The sequence below is a fragment of the Aquarana catesbeiana genome, linkage group LG02, assembly GCF_042186555.1.
Source record: "Aquarana catesbeiana isolate 2022-GZ linkage group LG02, ASM4218655v1, whole genome shotgun sequence".
NCBI lineage: Eukaryota > Metazoa > Chordata > Amphibia > Anura > Ranidae > Aquarana > Aquarana catesbeiana.
In genome coordinates this window covers 45,736,156-45,754,665 of record NC_133325.1, presented here as the reverse complement: position 1 = coordinate 45,754,665, position 18,510 = coordinate 45,736,156, and the positions used below count along the sequence as shown (strand labels likewise).

Below are 18,510 nucleotides of genomic sequence, written 5' to 3'. Positions count from 1 at the left end.
TGTGTTTTTAGGAGTTCTTGAAGTAGAACTGTATATGGAATTATCCAAAAAGATTAATTTGTGGTAGTGCCCCAATCTTTAGAAAATTGCATCTGGGAAACCTACAAACCTATCTCCTGGTTGGTCCAGGTCTGCGGGCGATCTGTTCAGGTGTAGTGGCCCTCCATGTGTGTTTATGTCTGTTTGGCTCAACCTACAGAATTAGGCAGCAATTAATTGACCGGATAACACAGTACAATCTCCCCCAAAAAATAAAACTCCACACCTTGTATCAAAAATACCAGTGGCTGCCACTTGGAGGAGATGGAGAATAACTTTAAGTATTTTAAAGTAACTTAAAGGTAAACTTTGCTAAGTCTTTTAAAGCACTAATTGGTGCCAGTCACCCAACAGGAAGTATTGCAGTGTCCAATTACAATGATTCCTGTGGGTAACTGACCTATTTATAAATGAGAGTATATCTTTTGATTTTCTGCACTCTCATCCATTACACTATTAGTGAAATCAGATAACTTTAAGTTACTACTTCAGTCTAAAACTTTTCGCTTTTAAAGTCCACACTAATGTGCCATACATTAGAAAAAAAATTGGAAAAATCAGAAAAAAATATTTTACCTGCTATTTTTTCAAGTGCAGCTTTACGTAATCTGCTAAATAAAAAAGAATGACATAAGCCCAATCAGTGAGTGAAATGCATCAGTGGGCATGGGTTACAGTGGGTCCTGTTACAGAGTTACAGAGTTACATAGTTAGTCAGGTTGAAAAAAGGCAAAAGTCTATCTAGTTTAACCATTAAAAAAAAAAAAAAATCATACAATCCCATATACACAATCCTTCACCCACAATTGAACCAGAGGAAGGCGAAATACCCCAGCAAAGCAGGATCCAATTTTCTACGAAAGGGGAAAAAATTCCTTCCTGATCCCCCAGAGACAATCGAATTTTCCCTGGATCAACACTACCTGTAAATGTTAGTACCCAATTATATTATTCATGTATAATTAGGAAAGAATCCCGGCTTTTTTTTAAAGCAATCTACTGAGCTGGCCAGAACCACATCTGGAGGGAGTCTATTCCACATTTTCACAGCTCTTACTGTGAAGAAACCTTTCCGTATTTGGAGATTAAATCTTTTTTTCCTCTAGATGTAAAGAGTGCCCCCTTGTCCTCTGTGATGACCTAAAAGTGAATAACTCAACACCAAGTTGGCTATATGGACCACTTATGTATTTGTACGTGTTGATCATATCCCCCCTTAATCTCCTCTTTTCAAGAGAGAATAAATTCAGTTCCTCTAATCTTTCCTCATAGCTGAGCTCCTCCATGCCTCTTATCAGTTTGGTTGCCCTTCTCTGCACTTTCTCCAGTTCCCCGATATCCTTTTTGAGAACTGGTGCCCAAAACTGAACTGCATGTTCCAGATGGGGTCTTACTAATGATTTGTACAGGGGGGCAAAATTATATCTCTCTCTCTGGAGTCCATACCTCTCTTAAAGCAGAGTTCCACCCAAAAATGGAATTTCTGCTTTAAAGGAAGGTGTCCCCCGACATGCCACATTTGGCATATCATTTTTTTAAGGGGGGGGACCATCTTTTTATAGGGTTCCAGCTCCCAATTCCACCCGGGGCACCGCGGCACCAGAAGTAAGTTCACCTCTCCCCCCCTCCCTCTCGGCAATCATCTGGGACACATCACAGGTCCCAGATGATTGCCCGGCCAGTCACAGCGCGCGGCTCCCCCTCCTCTCTGCCGTGCAAACTTTGTCACTGTGGGCGCCACAGCCGAGCGCCCATAGTGACAATGCCGGCACCGCAGGGAGGAGGGGGAAACGAGCGGGGCTTTATTCCCCCGCATCGCTGGACCCTGGATAGGTGAGTGTCCGATTATTAAAAGTCAGCAGCTGCAGTATTTGTAGCTGCTGACTTTAAATTTTTATTTTTTTTTAGCCGGAACTCACTTTGGAAACTGCAACTTGGCATTGCATGGTATTATTAGGCTTATGATCTACCAAAACCCCCAGATCCTTCTCCACTATGGACCCCCCCAGTTGTACTCCTCCTAGTATGTATGATGCATGAATATTCTTATCCCCCAAGTCCTGTGTTGGAAGCCATCTACAGAGTGCAGCTTTGTTTTTCTGCCCTACTTTTATGTAAAGTAGCTGAATGAGAAAGCTCTAGAAGGTTTATGGGTATCTGTAGGACATGAGTTTGGCTTGTGGGTTACAGTAAGCATTTTTAGGGGTTTGTCCAGGTTATGGGTTACATCAAAGTTAACAGATTTAGTAGTTTGATTAACATTAATGATTAAAATATATTTAAAGCCAAAACTTAGCTCTCTAATTTCATGTTTTGTGACATGTAAATAGTTTAATATTGCTCCCCCACCCTCTCAATTTTTCATTATTCCTGATGAGGTACCTTTAGCTGCCCACAGCTACCTGGAACATTTGAGCAGGTCAAAAAGTGCTGAAATCTCGCTACTTTGGCTTTTACCATTCTGCAACCTCCTGGAATCTGCCAAAACTACAATGGATGGTGAAAGGTCTGTTTTAAGAGCTGTATTAAAATGAAAAATTAGGTTTAGGGATTAGTTTGAGGGATTAGATTCAAGGTGCATTGTGAGCCACTTTGGTTGTGAAAAGTCAACATATTTTGATTAAGGTCACAATAACTAAGAAAGTTTAAAACAAACTTTGTAAGAGATTTTACCAATAATTCACCCACCATCATACAGTCTCATCCTTAGTTTTCAGTGGAAGAAAGTTGAAGAATGATTTTTACTCCTGGTGGAGCATTTTTTTTTCCATTTTACTTTAACAACTCAACTTTCAAGCTGACACCATTACCTTAAAGCTGAAGTAAACCCATCCATAGAACAGTTTCATTTCCGGCACGTGCCGGAAATGTAACACTACCATTGGTTGTGCTCTCAACCAAACTGTCAAGCTATCCAATGGCTGGTGTCTAAACTGATCACATGTGCAGCATTATGGCAGTTGTAGATTAAACAGAGGCAAAGATGGCAGCTTCCTTGGCTGAAAACGATAGAGGGGTTTACTTACACTTTAAGGCAAGAGTCTTCGAACTCCAAGCAAAGACCAGTTTACTGTCCTTCAGACTTTGGGGGGCCAGGCTATGGTCAGTGTGAGTAGAAAATGCGCTGGGAGTAAACAATGCCCCTTCAATGGTATCAAGGTAAGGAATAGTGCCCCATCATTGGCATCAGTGGGAGGAATAGTGCCCCGTTGTTGGTGTCAGTGTGAGGAATAGTGACCTATTGTTGGTGTCAGTGGAAGGAATGGTGTCCCATTGTTGGCATCAGAGGGAGGAATAGTGCCCCATTGTTGGTCTCAGTGGGGGAAATAGTGTCCCATTGCTGGTGTCAGTGGGAGAAATGATGCGCCATTGTTGGTGTCAGTGGGAGGAATGGTGCCCCATTGTTGGTGTCAGTGAGGGAAATAGTGCCTTGTATCAGTGGCAGGAAAAAAGCTTCAAGGGCTGGATAAAGGCAAATGGCCATTTCAGGTCCCCAGGCCGTAGTTTGGAGACCACTGCTTTAAGGTAACAAATAGTAAAGTGCAGCCTCAATGCATGTTAGCACAAGAACTCTACAAATCTTAGCATTGATGAAAAAAAAAAAAAAAAAAAAAAAAGAGCCAGAGCAATTTATTTATTTTTTATCTGTAGGGGGCCCATTTATAATGAATGGATTGCAATAACCCAGCAGTACTCCATAAAGTATGACATGCCTACACAATGCATCTCAGTGCAAATAGGCCCACAAACATTTGAAGTTTGGATAAAAATTTGCATGTTGCTTAACATAAAGCAGTTCATTCACCAGGATTCATAGGTAGGATTCTCAGTAGTGAATATTTATTATAAGGCAAAATGCCCTTCACTTGTTCTTCCATAGATGTTTACAATAAAATACCCAGAACTTGCCAATGTAGAAACGTCTCTCCTTTCAGCCACCACTTGTCCTTGCAACAAAGAGCTGGAGGTCAAAACATTGTTCCACGATCTAGATAAAAATGTTTATGGTCTGGAGGAAATATTGTCACCTACTTTTATAAAATGATGTCAGGACAAGGACATTGCAATGTCCTGAAAACGTCTCCTGCAGCAATTATTTAAATTTGGGCAACTGGAGGGATAATTATACACTGACAAGGGTTGTTGCAGGGGCTTATAATTGATTTACATAATAATATTATATTTTAACACCTAACTCCTGACAATTTTATTTTTGTATTAGATAGAGTAAGGGAAACGCCATCCTTGTGACATCAGATAAAGAAATGAGAGGAATGGGTGTCAATAGGACAGGAAACCATAGATAGTAATAAAGACCCCATGAACATTCAACCTTTCCTTAGGGGAAGACTGGGTTGCGGGGGCAGGGGAGCATTTGGCCCTAAGAGCTGTTGACGCGTTTCACGTGGAAAGAACCGTGCTTGTTCTTTGTGAACAAGCACGGTTCTTTTCATGTGAAACGTGTCAACTGATCATTATTGCAATTTTGTCTGGCTCTTGACAATAAAAAAATTTCTACAGCATCTTTTTGGATCCAAGTGTGCGATCAATCTTTTTTTCTCTTTTTGATATTGCCCACGGTGATGAGCCAGGATTAGCACCTTGGACTGGGTCTGTCCATTTTTTGCCTGAAGCTGTGTGTGCACCCTTGTTCTGTTTCCAGTTATAAGAGCTGGTGCCACTGAGTGGCGATATTATGTTCAGCCCTAAATCAATGCTGGACTTGTAGTCAGTAAAACATGGTGGGCATTAGATAGCTACCTGCGCCCCGCTTGTAACTCATAGCTTTTCGAATAGGGAAGACTTTCTGCACCAACTTCCTTTGCAGTTCTAAGATGTCATGTGACTGAATGCTGAAAACCAGAGGCTGATACTGCAAGATGTGAGAAAGTGTGTCCAGATAAACCATGGCCTTCAGAAACGCCCAACCTCCATCATGCCCACCAATCAATGGGCACACTTTGCAGGGTACACTTTCTCAAGACCATTGAAATCTGTTCCTAGTGTGACAACAACTTGGTTTTGCAACCCCCCTTCCCTTCCCCCAGGCCAAAATGTTTCAGTCCTCCCCTTTTTGTTGTTGATTCATTCTCTGTTAGAGATATTTCCATTACTGCCTGTCTATGTGAGACCTTATCACCAGGTGAAAATTCCACAATGGGGAAAAAGGCAGCAGTAAAATCCTGGCAACCTGTTGAAAGCTAAGCAAATAGATTTCCCCCCTGAGCTTTAAATACACAGTAAATGGCATTGTAGAAAAAAATATATACAATACTTATATAATATATTACAGTGGAACCTTGGATTTAGGAGCATAATTCGTTCCAGAAGAATGCTGGTAATCCAAAGCACTCATATATCAAAGTGAGTTTCCCCCATAGGAAATAATGTTAACTCAGATTATCCGTTCCAGTGGCACTGCTAGTGTATGCAGTACCGCATGTAACCAGAGGTAGGGGGGGAGCTGGAGACATTCGGAAACACTCGGAGTGGCTCCGAATGGCTCAGAGTGTCAAGAGTGCCCCCGCACCTCTGGCCAAATGCCGTACTGCATACCCCAGAGGCTTGAATCCTGCTCGTTTTGCGAGACAACGCTGGCAAACCGAGTCAGGATTTTAAAAAAATAATAGCTCGTGTTGCGAAACGCTCATAAACCGCCTTACTCGCAATCCGAGGTATTACCGTATCTCAAAAAAAAGTTTGCATTGCTTTTCGGCTTACAATAGGAGAGGTAACGCGTTTTTAAAGTAAAACTATGGCCTCCCGTTGAAAAAAATAATGATGCATCATTTATTTAAAAGTGCATCTGCACTCACAGTTTTCCCTTAGTCCCTCTGCAAAGTCCCACAGATACATGTTGCTCTTACCAGTGAAGATCATTTCATGCATCTTCCTGTGATGGAGTGGCAATGATGCTGCACTGCTCCTGAATTCAGAGCAGAGTTGTCACCCTCAAGTAGGCTTTTCCTGCTTGCACTACAGTGGGAGAAGATGTTGCAGGGAGCATGGCTATCGGTAATGTCACTGTTCAATCACAAGCCTGTAGCTTGTCAATCAGAACCTGGCCACACCTAGTCCAGCCCACTGCTTTCTGAATTGACAGTACTGCTTCTGTTACTGAAACAATCCCACTATGAGCTGCAGTGTCTGGGAGGGGGAGCGTGTGAGACACAAATGTAGGAAGATTAGGTTCAGTCAGGGAAGGTAATGGATGTTTTGTGTTTACATTATGAGGCTTGTCTATCACATAATACCTAAATTTGCTACTTGCTTATACTGTCATACAGAAGCCTCTAATTGTAGGATTCACTTATCCTCTACCTAAAACTTTCTATGGATTAGAGATAAAGACAGGGGAGGTTAGAACCTCTGTTAGATATATATATATACATATATCTTAGTAAAAAACGCTGATGACCAGCATCGTTGGTCCATTCAGGTAACAGGTTACCGGCTCACTAAATAGGGTGGTGTACCTTGTCAGAACAGGAGAAGTAGTCAAAATAAAAGGGGAGTGGGAATAGGACCAAAGGTATGCTTACCTTCAGTGAAGGAAAAGGAACAAACTGCGGTTTAACCTGATATAACTTTATTAGAACAATTAGTAGAAAAAACATTTTAATCATTGAAAGGAAAGCATAAACAATAGGAGATTGCATCTCCTATTGTTTATGTTTGTTCTAATAAGGTTATATCAGGTTATACCGCAGTTTGTTCCTCTTCCTTCACTGAAGGTAAGGACACCTTGGGTCCTATTCTCACTCCCCTTTTATTTATATATATATATATATATATATATATATATATATATATATATATATACTATATTACCAAAAGTATTGGGACGCCTGCCTTTACACACACATGAACTTTAATGGCATCCCAGTCTTAGTTCGTAGGGTTCAATAATGAGTTGGCCCACCCTTTGCAGCTATAACAGCTTCAACTCTTCTGGGAAGGCTGTCCGCAAGGATTAGAAATGCGTCTATGGGAATGTTTGACAATTCTTCCAGAAGCGGAGTTGTCAGATCTGGCATTGATGTTGGACAAGAAGGCCTGGCTCTCAGTCTCCGCTCTAATTCATCCCAAAGGTGTTCTATCAGGTTGAGGTCAGGACTCTGTGCAAGCAAGTCAAGTTCCTCCACCCCAAAATCACTTATCCATGTCTATATGGACCTTGCTTTGTGCACTGGTCCAAATCATTTGGTGGAGGGGGGATTATGGTGTGGGATTGTTTTTCAGGGGTCGGTCTTGGCCACTTAGTTCCAGTGAAGGGAACTCTTAAGGTGTCAGCATACCAAGATATTTTGGACAATTTCATGCTCCCAACTTTGTGGGAACAGTTTGGGGATGGCCCCTTCCTATTCCAACATGACTGCGCACCAGTGCACAAAGCAAGGTCCATAAAGACATGGATGAGTAAGTTTGGGGTGGAGGAACTTGACTGATTGAGCACAAATAATCAAACAGTTTCATTTATATATAACAGTCTATTGATAGGGTTTACATATACTTTTAAAAAGATCATGGTTGGAGTTTTTACTGTAAATGAATTCCTACTTTTTATAGCTGAATTTGGCTCTGGAGTTAACAAAGGTCGGGGACATCTAATAGGTAAGATGACAATGCGCCGTCTATAAATTCAGCTGTTTGAATTTCTGTTCAGCATGATAAATGCATTCAAAATCTGTTACTCATTTTACTGTATCACAAAACAGAAACTGTTTCCAGGGGAGGAATTGTAAGATTGTGTTATTGATTCTTCGGCATAGAGAGACATTTTTATGCCTTTCGAGGAATTAATTAGGTCATAGAAGAATAGAGAACACAGCTACTTTATGAAGAATAAATCAGGCTTTGATTAATCCACTCTGTGGGATCAGTAACATCTCTTTTCACACTCTCCGGTCTTGTTCGCGCTTTTTGTCCTTTGTTTTTGTGTTTCATAAAACGTTTTTTGTTCTTTTCTTTACAGGAGGACAGGAAGACTGTATTCTATCCTATGAGCCAGTGACAAGACAGGAGAGTAAGTATACGCCAGAACTTTGGGGTTCAAATTTTATAAAAAAAGGTTTGGTTTGCTGGACTCTAATTATGTTAGCTATACATTTTTCATTTTTTTAATTTGTTTTTAAAGCCCATTTCCGGGCAAAAAAAAAAGTTTTGCCATGCAGTGGGGCAGTGCCCGCACTGCACGGTTTAACTCGTTTTTGTCTAGGGAAGAGGATAAAGGAGTATACTTACCTAAACCATCGATCGTTCCAGCACAAGACTGGTCTGGCACCCTCGATCTCCTGCGCTCTTGAGTTGTGGACTGTTCCTGACGTCATCAAGCTTCCATAGACCAGAAACAGTCCACCAAAGCAAAGTAGTACACCGCTCAAGGTATTCACCCTTAAAGTTCCACCTTCTCTGAAAAGGGTGCTGGCCCTGCACATAGCAGAAAGTCTGGAGTAAAGAAGAGATGTCTGGATGGCTGCACTCCAATAAAATCACCTTTATTTGAATCCAAAAAGGCATAAAAAACTACAGTCTGGCCATTCTGTTCACATACCTGGTACAGGCCTGAAGGTTTCACGGAGTGCAGTTGTACTATGTTGTACTATATTTTGTTTATTTTATTCTATTTTGTCGTGTTTTCTCCCTTTTGCCTTTTAGTCCTACCTAGTTTGCTATCTACGTTCTTGGGTCTAAGTCACCATTAGCATCATGCTGGAGGGGGTTATTTGAGGCGACCCATTTATACGTAGGTTCATCAGATATAGTATGGGTATGATGCTCAACTTGCCTCATTTTCCCCCTTCTTTTTCTATTCATTACGCTGACTAATACACTTGACTCTAACGAGGATTCTTTTTGTGTGCTTTTATTCTTTATGTGGTGCTTTGTTTTATGTCTTTTGTTTGTTATATGATGCAAAAATTTTCAAGTAAAGATTATATAAAAAATGACAGTCCATACAGCAAGCGAGGGAATAAGATACAGTAGGCAATACAGCTAATGCGTTTCCCACCATTCTTGGTGCTTAATCACTGCTGGACCGTGGGGGAGCGCCATTTTCCAGTGGAATGAAAAGCTTTCTCCTCGCTCCTAGACAAAACGAACAGTTGACCGGTGCAATGCGGGCACAGCCCCACTGCGTAGGAAAACTTTTTTTTTTTTTTGCCTGGTGTTGGGCTTTAATGAGTTTACAATTAATCCATTGGAAATAAACATAGGTAATACAAAAAAAACGCACTTGGTACATGGCAAGTACAAGCCATACAGCTATAGATAGGTATAGCAAGAATGCTCATATTCTTGTGACAGAATACTCTGTCTTGTTTTCATTAACAAATTCTATACAAATGACTTAGCACCACAAAATGATACTTGGTTCTCTAAAAGGGGTGGTGCTGGGAGGTGGGTAGGGGATGGAACCAAGGGACGGTACTGGGAGCTGGGTAGGGGGCGGAGACAAGGGGTGACTAGGAACGGGAACGGGGGTGTACCTGCACCTATTCTCTGAAAAAAAAAGCCCTGGCTAACACAGAGACTAAATGGACTAAATGGAAGTAAAATGGAAAAACTGGGAAAGCATCAGGCCTGGTTAATTGAAGACTTAGATAAGAAAGGAGTAAATATCCCAGAGGCCTGTGGGTACAACCTAGCAGAATCAGTGCTCTGGGCTGTACAGAGTGTCTGTATCTCTATATAATGTCACTCCACAAACTTTAGTAGCATTTGGATTGTCAGCTACTTTTTCACGCACTGTGAAATCCAAAGGTTGCAGTCTCAAAGACTTCTGTGATGTCGTTCAAAAGCAGAGACCAACTCAGCCTTGTGAAAGTTAATTTCAGTAGTAAAGAAGAAGTTATTTGGAAAGATCTTTGAAAAGTCTCAGTTTCGTGCCTTCGCAACTTTATCTTTCCTTTATTTGAAGTCAGCGAACACAGCAAATCATGGTTACTGTGGTAACTATCTATGGGAACATTGGTTGCCACCATACCGTTGACATCTTGTGTACTGGAAAACTGCATCCCCAGGTTCACAGCTGTAACATTTCTGTAATGAACCAAACTGAAAGATTATTGTGTGCTACTATGTTGTACTAGGTTCAGCAAGCAAGAAGATCTGGCTCTACAGTGTTTAGCGGGAGATGTTGAGAATAGTTGCTTTGGGTTTGTTAATAGGAAAGCCACACTTGACCATGTTGTTGAGTATCTGGAGCAGGTCTTTAGTGAAGTGATCACATTAGCAGAACTGGAAAAGATATTTTGAAATGATGAGGCTGCGAACAAGGTAAAAGGGTGACCTTGTAGAGGTGCTATAAGAGAGCCTCTTGACTTTGTATATTTTTAGTACTTTTACATTTAGATGCGTCCTAATCATTCCTACTTACACCTCACCTTATGTGCCTTTGCCCAATTAGGCTGGGTAAAAGCACTTCAGACTGCTGTTCATTGCTATTAACAATCAATTGTGTATCCGAGACTAAAGCATGCTTGCTTAAAAAAATAATCTTTTCCTCCTTGCAGAGGAGAAACAGTACGAGGCAAGTTCTTTTCCGTGATCACAGTGATTGGCTTTCACAGTGATTACATGATTGGAAGCTGGTCCTCCTAAAAGCATGTGCCCGTCAATAAAATAGCTCCTATACTCAACTCCCTGCCGAGTCCTGTAGTGACATAGAAGTTGGAGGATGGAACTACACTCAGGGGCGGACTGACGACTCATGGGGCCCCTGGACAATAGGAGATTATGGGGCCCCCGGGCAATAGGAGAAGATTATGGGACCCCCGGGCAATAGGAGATTATGGGGCCCCCGGGCAATAGGAGATTATGGGGACCCCAGGCAATAGATTATGGGGCCACACAGTATACATACACACACACATACAGTATACACACAGAGACACACAATATACACACACAGTATACACACACAGAATACACATACACACACTGAAAATGTACTGGAGAGGCAGGGCAGCTATAATCTTGGGATTTTTTAAAAAAACACAGATTTTTACATACTGTCTCTGGTTTTATTGAGGCTGGCAACCCTGATGGGGCCCCTTAGTGGTATGGGGCCCTCGGGCAGTGCCCGAGTGCCCGAATGGTCAGTCCGCCCCTGACTACACCACATGGCAGGGGACACAAGTACATGACACTTCTGGAAGTGTCGAATGCTGAAGAAATTAATGGAGGCTGCAGTGCTGGAACAGAGCAAATGCAGAAGACATGGACCATTGTAGAGGTGAGTATAAGAGCTCTTCTGTTTCAGGGTAACTGCATTTAGGAATTGTTTAACCTAACAGGGTTTCTTTAAAGCCTAGCAAAAGCCTTTCCTCTGCCAGTATGCTGCAGAATGGGACCCTTGCTCGCTGTATGGAAGCAGTGGTCTCTTTACGGAGGTCTGACACACACCCCCCCCATGAAGGGCCAGAGGCAGTGCAGTGCTCCTCTGCTCATTGCCTAGACTTTATGGTGGGAGGGTCTGTCCAGCGCTTGCACGTGATTGATCTGATTTGTAATGAGCAGGCAATGGAATAGAGTATAGCTCCCATGGTTACTAGAGCTACACTCACCGGTCACTTTATTAGGTATACCTGTTCAATTGTTTGGTAACACAAATTGCCAGTCAGCCAATCACATGGCAGCAACTCAATGCATTTAGGCATCTACAGTACGTGATGAAGACAACTTACTGAAGTTCAAACTGAGAATCAGAATTGGGAAGAAATTGGATTTAAGTGGCTTTGAACGTGGCATGGTTGTTGGTGCCAGACGGGCTATTTCAACTGCTGATCTACTCGGATTTTCACGCACAACCTTCTCTCGGTTTTACAGAGAATGGTCCGAAAAAGAGAAAATATCTAGTGAACGGCAGTTGTGTGGACGAAAATGCTTTGTTGATGTCAGAGGTCAGAGTAAAATGGGCAGACTGGTTCAAGATAATAGAAAGACAACAGTAACGCAAATAACCACTCGTTACAACCAAGGTATGCAGAATACCATCTCTGAACGCACAACACATCGAACCTTGAAGCAGATGAGCTACAGTAGCAGAAGATCACACCGAGTACTGCTCCTGTCAGCTAAGAACATGAAACTGAGGCTACAATTTGCACAGGCTCAACAAAATTGGACAATAGAATAGAAGATTGGAAAAATGTTGCCTGGTCTGATGAGTCTCGATTTCAGCTGCAACATTCAGATGGTGGGGTCAGAATTTCCTGTCTTGTATCAACAGTTCAGGCTGGTGGTGGTGTAATGGTGTGGAAGAAAATTTCTTGACACACTTTGGGCCCCATAGTACCAATTGAGCATCATTTAAACGCCACGGCCTACCTGAGTATTTTTGCTAACCATGTCCATCCCTTTATGATTACAGTGTAGCCATCTTCTGATACTTCCAGCACAGATCATCTCACCACTGGTTTCTTGAACACGACAATGAAGTCACTGTACTCTAATGGCCTCCACAGTCACCACATCTCAATCCAATAGAGCATCTTTGGGGTGCCGTGGAACGGGAGATCATCATGGATGTGCATCCGACACATCTGCAGAAACTGTGTGATGCTATTGTGTCAATATGGACCAAAATCTCTGAGGAATGTTTCCAACACCTTGTTGAATCCATGCCTCGAAGAATGAAGGCAGTTCTGAAGTCAAAAGGGGTTCCAACCCGGTACTAGCAAGGTGTACCTAATGAAGTGGTCGGTGAGTGTATTTGTCAATCTAGTGACTGTGCCAATGGTAGTTGTGGGCGGTGGTGAACAGGTAATGTTGGAGACAAAGAACAGGAAACAGGGATGGTCACACCCACCACTGCGCTTGCACTTCACCCTACAGCTGAACTGAGGATGAGTACACTGCCCTGTATTCAGATGTTGAGAATCAGCATTGTCACCCAATTAAAAGGAGTGGGATGCTCTGGAGTTGGCTGGCAGGATCAACAGGTGAGTTTGTTAACCTACCAGAAGGCTAAAGGGGAAGCTAATGAAGAGAATAATACTTTGAATGGGGCACTACATGAGTTTTTTTTTAGTTCTATGGTAAATGTTGCACAATGCAAAATAAAGGGTGACATGTTTGTCTTTTCTTGGCAGTTAACTACACCAGGCCGGTCATTATTCTTGGCCCTATGAAAGATCGGATCAATGATGACCTGATATCCGAATTCCCTGACAAGTTTGGCTCATGTGTACCGCGTAAGTTGACTTTATTGAGATTATGTAGGGAAGTGTTCAGGATTTATGTATGTGTTAAGTGTAATATAAATGTTAATTACATTTCAACTGGAATGTATGCATTACCATGCGTGCAGGAAGCTAAGTTGTCCTCAGAATTTCATCTGGGCTGCAGCTTCCCTTATGCAATTGAAGATATTAAAGAAAACTCCACCAAGATCTTCATGCAAGACCTCCCAAGATATGCCTAATGACATTTCAGAAGAAACAACATCTCTTACTTATTACAAAATAGTGTTTAATGAGTCTCCACACCTAACAGAAAGGCTCTTGTGAAGGAATTGAAAAAAAAAGCTGTGTGGGCCCACGCCTCTTTTTTAGCATTCTAGAGCTGCACAGGTCTGAACTAAGGAAGCGAGCTGTGCTTCCAGGTTGCTATGTAAACTTCCACTGTCTGTAAACTCAATCCAGTGCTCAAGGCGAAAAGGCCAAAGTGTGTTCTATTTCAATGCCACTTTATGCATTGACATACCTCCTACGACCCAGTCTGTCTGGACAGTATGGTTACCTGCTGACTTGGGACCATCCTCAGACAGCTTAACTCTTTAATAAGACACTGAAGTTGAATCCAACACAAATGAACTTCAGCTAATTGCATAGTTGCCAACATTGTAAAAAAAAATGTGGGACACTTTTGTGGCTGTAGGCGGAGCCGTACAAGAATTAGGGGCGGGGCATTCATTTGTAGGCGTGGCTTACGAAAAATATACACACCAGGAGTCCCCGGCGGAGCCCACCCTCACATCAGGTGTCCCCGGCGGACCCCCCCCATATCAGGAGTCTCCGGCGGAGCCCCCCCTTACATCAGGTGTCCCCGGCGGAGCTCCCCCTCACATCAGGTGTCCCCCCTCACATCAGGTGTCCCCGGCGGAGCCCCCCTCACATCAGGTGTCCCCAGCGGAGCCCCCCTCACATCAGGTGTCCCCGGTGGAGCCCCCCCCTCACATCAGGTGTCCCTGGTGGAGCCCCCCCTCACATCAGGTGTCCCCTGTGGAGCCCCCCTCACATTAGGTGTCCCCTGTGGAGCCCCCCTCACATTAGGTGTCCCCAGTGGAGCCCCCCCTCACATCAGGTGTCCCCGGCGGACCCCCCCTCACGTCAGGTGTCCCCAGTGGAGCCCCCCTTGCATCAGGATGCCCACAGCGGTGCGCCCCCCCCTACCTCAGAGGTGTCCTCCACATGGCTAGAACCCCCGCCCCTTTCTATATCAGACTGGCAGCGGGGCGGGGGGGAAAGGGGGGGTGAGGCAGAGCGGGGGGTAGGCGGGGGTAGGGGGGGTGAGGCAGGGCGGGGGGTAGGCGGGGCGAGGCGGAGCGGGAGCGGAGGGTGGGCGGCGATGCAGGAGCTCCGTCTAGCCCCCCCCAGCCGTCTTCCTAAACTACAGAAAAATGGCGGGCTGTCTCCGCCGGGCGCGGACCTCTAGTGGTGGTGGCGGATGCGAAAACGTGAAGAACCGGATTTCTCGGGACATTTACTGGGATGCCACAAATTCGGGAATAGCGTCTAAGTCCCGGGAATGTCCCGGGAAATCCGGGACAGTTGGCAAGTATGTAATTGCAGTGCAGATGATGTTTTTTTGGACACAGCTATTAACAGATCAGGGTAAAGAACCAATCACAGCAACTCTTTACCACATGACCAGCTATGTCCAATCACAGCTGATCATGATGTATACATACTTGGTTATAGGCATTCCTTTCCTTGCATTGTGACAGAGGAGGAGAGAGCCGGTAACCGGCTAGTGTGAAAGGGGACATCTGCACTGATAATTAGGGCACTGATCATCAGTGTCCTGATATTCAGTGCAGCCCCAACAGTGTTCATCAGTTCTGCCTATCAGTGCCAATCAGTGCTGTCAATCAGTGCCCATCAGTGCTGCCAATCAGTGTCCATCAGTGCTGCCAATCAGTGTCCATCAGTGCTGCCAATCAGTGCCTCCTCATCAGTGCCGCCTATCAGTGCCCATCAGTGTCGCCTACCAGTACCCTTTAGTGCTGCCTATTAGTGCCCATCAGTGCCACATATCAGTGCAGCCACATCAGTCCCGTCTCATCAGTGCCCATCAGTGCAGCCTATAAGTGCCTATCAGTGCTGCCTCATCAGTGCCCATCAGTACAGCCTCATCAGCGCACATCAGCGAAGGAGAAAAATTACCTATTTACAAAATTTTATAAGAGAAAGTTAGAAAAACGTCTTATTTTTTTCAAAAATGTTGGTCTTTTTTACATTTGTTTAGCAAAAAATAAAAAACCCAGCGGTGATTAAATACCAAAAATGAAAACAATAACATTAAAAAGTCCAACACATCTTATGTCCTTAAAATGGCATAGCAGCGCTCATGTCAGTTCATCCACATGTGACAAGCTTTTATATGGTTCCACATATAAGAAAAAACTTTGAAGTGACTTCTTTAAATCGGTGAAGCTCTCGTTACGGTGATCCTAGTTGTTGTCACTCGTGCACCACATACCCAGAACGCCACCACGTGAGTAAGACTCCCCTTAGGGTATACACTCACCAGATATTGCTATTTCATGCACATTAAGGTAAACGTTTGTTGTCACTTCGAATTAATCTCTCCTAATTCTGTTGGAATTCTATTAGGATGGAGGTATGGATGGCTCAAATGCAGCAGGATCATATAAAAGAATAAAATTGTCACATAGCGTAATCCTGTTTTTCAAAATTTTATTGTAGCCAATAGCCCCCCATACATAATATTCATACTAGCTTGTTAAAACAATAGAGCAGTGTAAAAAAGAATTCGTAGCATAGTCACCGGTCCTGCTATGTAGGGGCATCCCTCAGTTGAAGTCGGAAGTGACGAAACGCGTCAGCTACGTGATCTGCACGATGTCTGGAAGTGACTTTTGCGTGTCACGGTCAGCTGGGAACCACCAGGAAGTAATCATCGCTACTGTTCGTTTGATACAGGTGGCTTTCTACACAGCAGGACCGGTGACTATGCTGCGATTTACTCTTTACACTGCTCTATTGTTTTACAATTGGCTACAAGAAAATTTTGAAAAACAGGATTATGCTATGTGGCAATTTTACTCTTTCATATGATCCTGCTGCATTGGAGCCATCCATACCTCCATCCTGATAGAATCCCAAAAGAATTTGGGGGTGCCTTCGAAGTGACAACAAAAGTTTACCTTAAGGCGCATGAAATGGCAATATCTGGTGAGTGTATACCCTAAGGGGAGTCTTACTCACGTGGTGACGTTCTGGGTATGTGATACACGAGTGACAACTAGGATCACTGTAACGAGAGCTTCAGCTATTTAAAAAAGTCACTTCACCGCTTTTTTCTTATATGTGGAATCATATAAAGCTTGTCACATGTGGATGAACTGACATGAGCGCTGCTATGGCATTTTAAGGACAATAAGATGTGTTGGACTTTTTAATGCTATTATTTTCATTTTTGATATATTTTATAGCAGCTGCTAACCTAATTACAAATGCTATTGTGTTTTGTTTATAGAGGTTAAGATTTAGTTTTATGCAGGTTACATCAACTTTTGGAAGAGTTTTTCCTCTGGCGCTGAGCGGCGCTATTTAGGCCGTTTTTTTCTTGCACCTTGGTTTATTTTGGTGATTAAAGACCACCAAAAGAAAGCTCTATTTGTGTGAAAAAAAAAATGATAAAAATGTCATATGGGTACAGTGCTGCATGACCGCGCAATTGGCATTCAAATTGCAACAGCAGGAAGGGGGTGAAAGTGCTCAGTAGGCAAGGGATTAAACACACCATATAACGTTTAATTGTGCTGTGCTCTCCTTTAGATACAACCAGACCAAAGAGAGACTACGAGGTGGACGGTAGAGACTACCACTTTGTCATATCCAGGGAACAGATGGAAAAGGACATCCAGGAGCACAAATTCATAGAGGCTGGGCAATACAATGACAATCTTTATGGAACTAGTGTACAGTCTGTAAAGTTTGTAGCAGAAAGGGTAAGCATTGCTATTGGGATTGCTATAGGGATTGTGTATGTATTATATATATATATATATATATATATATATATATATATATATATATATATATTTTTTTTTTTTTTTTTTTAATTAATAACATGAAATTGTAAATTATTGAATATCAGTGATCAACAGCTTGTCAGATACTGACCACAAATCTTAATGAAATACCAGAGTCACAGGGGTCTCAAACTGATGGTCCTCCAGCTGTTGCAAAACTACAAGTCCCATCATGCCTCTGCCTGTGGGAGTCATGCTTGTAACTGTCAGCCTTGCAATGCCCCATGGGAATTGTAGTTTTGCAACAGCTGGAGGGTCGCCAGTTTGAGACCCCTGGTCTAGAGGACCCCTTTGCTATAAGTTCATGGTCACTTATGCTACCATGAGCTTATACTCTAAGGGGATGCAGCAGACGTAAGTATAGCTCCCAACTGTCCCTGATTTCGAGGGACTGTCCCTGATTTGGAGCAATGTCCCTATGTCCCTCTTTCCTCCTCATTTGTCCCTCATTTTGGTCTGATCTATATAGTTGTATACAAAATGCACTTTTTAGCTTTCAAAAAGTGTTTCCCAGTGCTAAACCTTTCATCCAAATTCTAAATTGCTGAATTTGTAAATGTCAAAACCCAGTATAAAGGAATAGTAGTGGTAAAAAAAAAGCACTTGGGAGTTTAACTTATTTTTTTTTATATAATTCTCCTTTAAGGGGGCGTGGCAGAGGGTGTGTCCTATGCCTACCTATATTTGCTAATAGGTGTCCCTCATTCCCATCTCAAAAAGTTGGGAGGTATGCATAAGGGTTACTTAGCTTGTCTGTTGCAAGCAGTTCTGATCCGACATAACCCTTATGTCTGTGGCAGAAGAAGGGTTAAACAACTCCTGTGCTTTGCACAGATGCTGAGAACATTTTTAAGGTCAGTGTTCCTATCCATATTTCTTTGCATGCTTTGATGCTTGGAACATGTCCAAGGCTTAAGGTGGTGTTGAACCCTGGAAACAAAAAAATGAGTAGTTTGCAGTTTATCAGTACTTATGCATTAGTTTTCTTTTTTTGGAGGTTTTTTTTTTCCCCCTCTTTATTTTCACCGGGTGATCCAGGCAATAACACACTTCCTATCTTAGAGTGTCTCTTTTATTCTTGGAGGCACAATGGAGTCACCCTTGGACAGAAGCATTGTCAGTTTAGGGAGAGAGTAGTGTGATGCCGCGTACACACGACCTGAATGTCCGATAGAAAAAGTCAG

The 18,510-nt window shown here is 42.9% G+C and overlaps 1 protein-coding gene across 11 annotated transcripts in view; it reads left to right on the top strand.

Annotated features, from left to right (window-relative positions):
- DLG2 (discs large MAGUK scaffold protein 2) overlaps window positions 1-18,510 on the top strand; it is a 2,047,541-nt gene that overhangs the window by 2,012,639 nt on the left and 16,392 nt on the right. For all 11 annotated transcript variants that reach the window (XM_073612843.1, XM_073612834.1, XM_073612838.1 and 8 more), the window contains 3 exons: window positions 8,015-8,065; window positions 13,137-13,238; window positions 17,070-17,242. In XM_073612843.1, the coding sequence (XP_073468944.1) occupies window positions 8,015-8,065; window positions 13,137-13,238; window positions 17,070-17,242 (326 nt within the window). The remainder of the gene's footprint in view (window positions 1-8,014; window positions 8,066-13,136; window positions 13,239-17,069; window positions 17,243-18,510) is intronic.